Below are 6,908 nucleotides of genomic sequence, written 5' to 3' on the forward strand. Positions count from 1 at the left end.
CAGGAAAAACTACAACCATCTAGCCTGGCCATGCCATTACTAGGTTCTGAGTTGTGGAATACCAAAACCCTAGTGGTATGTAGAGAAGAACCTTGAATAATACACTTCAGATCCCAGGTATAAAGTTGAAGTGGAACATGCCTCCAAGAAAAGGTTATAGTGGCCAAACCTGTGTGTTTTAGCACATTTGATGTCAAGGATTTTCATGAAAACAAGAGAGTTGTAATTTGAGAGTTGTCAAAAGGAGTGGTTGTGTGGCTGATTTCAGATGATACAAGGAATTCTTATCCTTTCTTGCACCTGGGTCTGAAAGTTTTAAAAAATGCCGGGTTGATTTGGATTTTTTTTTAATATAGATACCTTAATATTAAGCAAAGATAGTTTTGGAGTAATCTTTAAGAAGCTGTTGTTAACAAAAGTCAACTCTTATGCCATCCTGGGATGGCCTGTCCCTTTTCCTTCTCCTCCACACAACTGAGAAAGGAGCCAGTAGTACAGTGAAGTATAAATAAATACACAATTCATAAATTCCCTAGTGTTCTCTTCACACTTCGTTCATATCAATATTGTTCATCTGTCTGTGATGGTGAGGATCAAAATTGCTCCATACAGGCCATGAATGTAATGTTAGAAGCTTTGAACTGTTGTGCCCATGAACAATCCGTCTTAAACACTTTTTGGATTTGTTCCTTTAAGAAATTCCACCATTGATTTTGAACTCGGCATGAGATGGTAATTTCCAGCTGCATATTAGACTTCATAGGAAAGGGTAGCAGACACCATTTGTATGTTTAGTAGTCTGCATAATCATGAATAATAGACTTGTTAATGGTAGAAGGGTCCTCTGAAGGTGAGTTGTCCCTCTCCTTTGGTCAGAGCAGAGCATTCAGATCAAGCTGTGGAACTGGGTATTTTCTATAGCCATGCTGGTCTTCTGCCAGTCACTCCATGTCTTAGACATTGGATTGTTCCTCATTCTGTGCTTAATTATTCAGCTTTCCTGGGCCTCTGTTACTTCCATGTCAGTTTTACCTGGGACCTTTCCAAGCAGACCTTGAATGAAGCCAGAATCTACTCTTCTTGAGTCTAGGGTTGCTGTAATTCTACTATTCATCTTGTTTCTCTCAGGATCCTAAATTCCATTAACTCATGGTAGCTGCAACCAAGGCTACCATTGGCTTATACATCCATGACCAGCTTTTCCTTATTTGTGAGTAACAGGTCCAGCAGAGAGCATATCTTGGTCCCATTGATCACTGGTATCAAGTTCTTTGCCAGACTCAAGAGAACTCCTCAGTTGTTTGTGTTCCACCTTGCTGCCCTTCCAGGATGTGTCAGAGTAGTTAAAATCCCTAATGAGGAGCAGGGTCTGTGGATGGGAGATTATCTGCTTGCAGCAGATGCCTGGCATATCAACCTGTTGTTCTCCTGCTTATGAGATTTAATAATCTTCAAGCCATTTCTTCACACAGAGCATGATTTCTTCCCTTCTGTCCTTCCTAAACTATGTGCATCCCTTTATTGCTGTGTTCTAGTGATGCACACTATCCCCTCTTGGCTCTGTAACCCCAGAGAGATCATAGCTCTCTCTAGCTGCATGTGGAATAAAGATTCCTTCAGCTTTGGATGCCATGTGTGTTCTTGTGCAGGCATGCTTTAACCTTAGCAACATTACTTGTATCCTGGCTGGAGGCACTGGTGGAAAACTTAGCTGTTACTCTTATGTAAGCCATAAAAAGTGGGGGAAAAATCTAAAGGAAACAACACAAAAATAAAGGGAACAAACCATGCATGAGACTTCAGGTAAAAGAAAAGTAGCTGTTGACTTCCTGTCATAAAACAAGTTTGGTTTTTTAGCTGATTTGCACACACTCAGCATCAAAAGTGGAGCTTACTAAGCAGAGGTGGAAGTGTGCTGCTTTGTCAGATACCACTAATACTGAGCCAGAGCCTCTGGTGGTTATTTTATTTTCCCTTAGGATGAATTGATGACAACAAAGAGGAGCTACGAGGACCAGCTAAGCATGATGAGTGACCATCTGTGCAGTATGAACGAAACCTTGACTAAGCAAAGGGAGGAGATTGATACACTGAAGATGGCCAGTAAGGTGAGCTGGCAGTGCTGACACAGGGCCCTGGCTGCAGCTGGGGCTGTGAGGGTTACATTTGGTGTTCCTGCAGTACTGCCCTTGGGACAAAGCAGCTCACAAGCTGGAATTCTTACTCTGAGCCAGCTGGAAAGAAAACTCCAAACTTGCTCCTTCAAGTACCCTCTGACAGCAGATCACACCATTTCTTTTGTTTACATGTGGTGAAAATGGAACTATTTGTAAATCCAGCTGGTGAGGCTGGGTGGTTATGATTAGGTTCTGGGTGGAAGTGTCCCTTCTGCACTCCTTTTTATTGCAGCATACTCTGTCCTTGGCAGCTGGTCTCTTTCTCGGTTTTATTTCCATATTCTAGCTCATCTGTCCCTTGTCTAGGAATGAAAAAGTTGCCACTTGTATTCTTCTGTGAGCTTGAAATGCACACTTAAATTCTTTACCAGGCAAGAAGTCAACCCACTTGTCAGAAACAGATTTTTAACTTACCTAATGATGAAAAACACGGAAGTCTGCTTTTTTGAGCAGCCAGTGATCAAACCGCAGTATATCCTATTCTGATGCTTCTGGGGAGGAACAGATGCCTTTGCCCTTCACTTGTCTGACTGTGAAACAAATAAATTGTAATTATTCTCCTTAATTGTAGGATGCATAGAAGCTGGTATCACTGAAGGATTAAAAAATTCAACTATTGAAAAATTTCCATGTTCTGATTAAAGATCCCATGATGGTGATTTTTATCTTTTAGAGTAAACTCTTCCCCATGTTTTTCTTCAGATTTCTGAGTATTTTAACTTGGCATTGTATTCTTTAAGATTACTTTGTGGTGTATAAGCCATTGTGTTTCGAGAAGGAAGCTCTTGGCTGCATACTGACCATAGCACTTAATGTTTTCATAAAATGTTTTCTGGAATTTCTCACTTGCCATACTTCCAAGACTTGAATTGGTTCTCTGTCTGTAAGGGCCTCAGAAGCTCACAAGAGAAGCCACCCAGGTTTTCAAAAGTTACCAAATGTGGAAGGAGATTCAGTTGAAATCCAAATGATGCAGTAAAAGCCCTTTATCACTTGGAGAGAGTTGTTGGTTAGATTCAAAACAAATGTTATCTTCAGGAAATAAGCAGACTGAGAATTGCCGGCAAGTAACTATTGCACAAAACTTTATTTTAAGCTTCACGTTTCCTTTGTGGAATTACTGCAGGTCAAATGTGAGTTGGCTAGCTGTAGAACAAACTCTCTTCTGAACTAGGAATAATCTGTACAACCTGAATTAAAATAAAATTTATTTTGGGAAAAAATAACCCCTAATGTGATGGGGGATTGATTTTTAATTTGATGCAATTATTCTATAAGAAGTTACTTGGAGTAGCATCTGAAGGTGGATTATGATGTGACTTGCCTTCACTGCCCTTGCAATATTAGTGGTATTAATACAATTATGTGTGTTGGGATGTCCCTCAAATGTCTTACAGGTTTCAGTTGTAGTGAAGAACTGTTATGCTAATTTGAGATATCTGATACTTGCCTCTGTTGTGCTTATAGAAATAGAGGAATTTTCAGAGCAAACAGTTACAGTCTGTCAAAATTAGAAGTCTGTGGACTGTTTATTTTCACTCTACCTTGTTTGCTGTAGGCATAAATTATCAGACATCAGATTTTGTATGTTACCTGTCTAGATTTCCTTACCTAAATGATAACGTTCTCTTTGCTTGTTTCTTGTTGCAGGGAAATTCTAAAAAGAACAAAAATCGATAGTTTACAGCTGAATCCTTGGAAGCTGCTGCTGCACAGGATGCAGACAGTGTGACCATTCATTATCTAGTTCCTGTTTGTTCCAGGAAGCAGAGGCTGGTACTGGGTCTAGTAAAAACTGAATTGGTGCTGTAAATGGCTTTAAAATATTTAGAACGTGTAACAGATAAAACAGAACTTAATGTTGTCTCTAAACCAGGAAATACACACTCTGTGGGTAATTTATATAGTATTTACCTTCAGTTTTTACTGTGCACTTTTTAAAACCAGGTTTTGATTTCATGTAACAACTTCAGATTTTGTATATTTTCAAATATGTTTCTGCATTAACAAATTTAGATTGGTGCAGTAAGTGTCAATTTTTGAGTTCTGCATTTAATGGTCAGCACATGTACATTCCATTACTTGTTAATAACAGTTTAAAAATGAGTTTTGAGACTTTTTTGGCCATGCAAGCTGTGCAGTTACTGTGAATGTATTACTCCTGTTCTCAGCCCTCTAGAATTAATTAGAATTGTGGCTTGAAATGATTTTCACAAATTCACCAAGTAAATGGGATCATTGTTAGACTACAAGAATGGAAACCTTTCCTGCTTCTTTTGACAGTTTGGATTTTGAGGTGAAGAGCACAAATAGATGAATTGGGCTACTTCAATGAAATTGCTTTAAGCCATTTCTGTAACATTTTGTTTACACAGGTATATATATATATATATATTGGTTGAAATAGCTGCTTAAGGCTAGAGGAAACTACAATTGTCATTTGCCCCAGAAGAGTGAAATAATGTGCATAGAATAGATCAGCTTACTGTGTTCTCTTACAGTAAAGAGGAATATGAAATATGTAGAAGATTTAAACACTGAATTTGCAAAAGGTCTTCGTGGAATTGAGTTGCGATAAATTCACTGGGGGGGATGCACATTTTCTGTGTTTTCAGAAGCTTGTGAACTTTAGGCCTCTCCTGAGATTTTTTTAAAATTTTTTTTTCAAGTGAAGCTCAATATCACAAGTTTTCACAGCATTGATTTGTTGTTGGGGGGTGGGGTTTGTTGGTGTTAGGTGGGGGTTTTGTTTGGTTGGTTTTTTGGTTGTGTTTTTTTTTGGTTTTGTTTGTGTTTTTTTGGTTTTTTTTAGATCAGATGCTGAGCTGCTCCACACTTTCCACACCAGTCTTCTGTTCCATAATTTCCATTATGGCACTTATTTGTCCCACAGGGGTTTACTCTGATATCAGATGTGTTGAAATGTGTTATCAGTATGTAATAATAAAATCAAACACATGAAACCAGCTTGACTTTTTCCTTGCTTCTGGCTATGCCCAGGCTGCAGAATGTGACATCGTGGCGGGGTGTTCCAGCTGTTGCTGGTGGAATAGTTATACCAGTCCAGGTGCTCTCAGTGCTTCTCTTTGTTCTGATCGTTTTTCCTTTCAGAAGTGCAAAATAGAAGTGGTTGTGAAAGGGAGAGGAGATGGGGAGAGCCTGCAGGGTTTCTTACTGATGTTGAATTAAGAACTCTGTCCTGGTGCTAATCAGCGTTGGGAAGTGTTGGCTTTCTCTCCAGCCATTTTATGGAAGCAGATACAGCTCAACTGTTTAATTTAGGGTTGGGAAGCTAATTGCTTTCTTCCAATTCTTTTGAAGCTGCCTTTTCTGAGAACTTTCATCTTGCACAGAAGGTACTAATCCAGTTATTTTAATTCTCTGAATTAAATTACTGAACTGATAATACTTTTATCAATACTACTTTTCATAGGTTGCTGCATTTAGAAAAAGATTTTGCTTAGGCCATTTCTTATGTGTTTGAATAGTGTATGTTTAGAATTCGCATTTAAAAATCAAAGGCATGTTCAGAGTATACCCTGATATCCAAGCTGGAATTCATGTAGAATGCATAGTCATTTATGTACAATTCCAGTGTACATCAGTTTATCAGCATTTTTTCTTTGCAGTGTTCTTTGGGAATATATTTGGGAGCCCCCTCACCAAGCAATAACCATGTCTCAAGAAGAGACAATTCTGGTCACTTAAGCTGCCTTCAGTTTTTCAAGGAAATGTTTTGAGTAAGTTCTAGAGAACTGTAAACTGTCAATACCCAAAAATAAAATCTGGCAACAGAAATTTAAGTCAGTGTTTTGGATACTGCTGTAGTGTTGTAAGGGGCCACAGGCTATTACATTTAACCTGGTGGCATTAGAAACTGGAGGAAGTGGGAATACCAATTCCTTGTGCTGACTAGGTGATACTGAATCTTTCTCGGTATCTCAGATGCTGTTAAATGTCTAAATGGCTGCTGCACAAGGCTTTGCTATTAAAAAACTGAAGACTTGTTTCATCATTGCAGCCAAAAATTCATCTTTGAGGCAAAGTTTTCCAGAAAAATGATTTTGAACTACTCTGTTTGCAATGGTATATGCAGAGTATCATGGAATGTATGAATCATGGAATGCAAAATCTGGGCAAAGAAATGTTACTAATAGAATTTTAAAATGTACAGTGTGGGTGATTGCCTCCTAGGTGGTTAATTGGGGAAACCAATGAGAAAGTGTTGCAAAGTGTAAAAACCTTTAGCACAATACAGTGTAAAACCAGGGATAAAGAAAAGCCTGAATGTCAGTTACCTTTTTTAATGACAGTTCACTATGACACGCAAGTTTTTAAAGCACTTTTTGAGTGCTTAGTTAATTTCTCCTTAATAAAGGGTGCCTCATGAATAATCTCTCACTCTCAGGCTTAGGTGGCTAATTCAGAAAACAGCAGTATTTTAATTGTTTTAACTGGATTTTCAAAAAATCTTTGAGCTTTGTTTTAAAGCTATACTAACACGTTCGAGGCTTTCAAAATGTTCAGCTGTCCTAGATTTCTGAAAGCACATCCCCTGTAACTATTCTGTGTATTCAAAACACAAATTTGCTGTAATCAGGCATTAATTTAACTTCAAGACTGCCCTCTTAAGAATCACTGCTTCATCAGTTTGAAATTGCCCAAGAAGCACCAAAGCCATTGACTATTTTAAAAGGCCTTAAGCTCCTGGAGGTCAGAGGTTTCCCTGCC

The 6,908-nt window shown here is 38.5% G+C and overlaps 1 protein-coding gene across 2 annotated transcripts in view; it reads left to right on the plus strand.

Moving 5' to 3' along the window:
- Window positions 1–5,633, plus strand: part of PPP1R21 (protein phosphatase 1 regulatory subunit 21) — a 31,727-nt gene extending 26,094 nt beyond the window's left edge. Inside the window, exons 20-21 of one of the 2 annotated variants that reach the window (XM_063391201.1) lie at window positions 1,980–2,108; window positions 3,828–5,633. In XM_063391201.1, coding sequence (XP_063247271.1) covers window positions 1,980–2,108; window positions 3,828–3,857 — 159 coding nt within the window. In that variant the 3' untranslated portion in view covers window positions 3,858–5,633. The remainder of the gene's footprint in view (window positions 1–1,979; window positions 2,109–3,827) is intronic. The other variant, XM_063391200.1, reaches the window with a different exon arrangement.
- The last annotated feature ends 1,275 nt before the right edge of the window (window positions 5,634–6,908 follow it).

This window comes from Prinia subflava, chromosome 2, assembly GCF_021018805.1.
Source record: "Prinia subflava isolate CZ2003 ecotype Zambia chromosome 2, Cam_Psub_1.2, whole genome shotgun sequence".
NCBI lineage: Eukaryota > Metazoa > Chordata > Aves > Passeriformes > Cisticolidae > Prinia > Prinia subflava.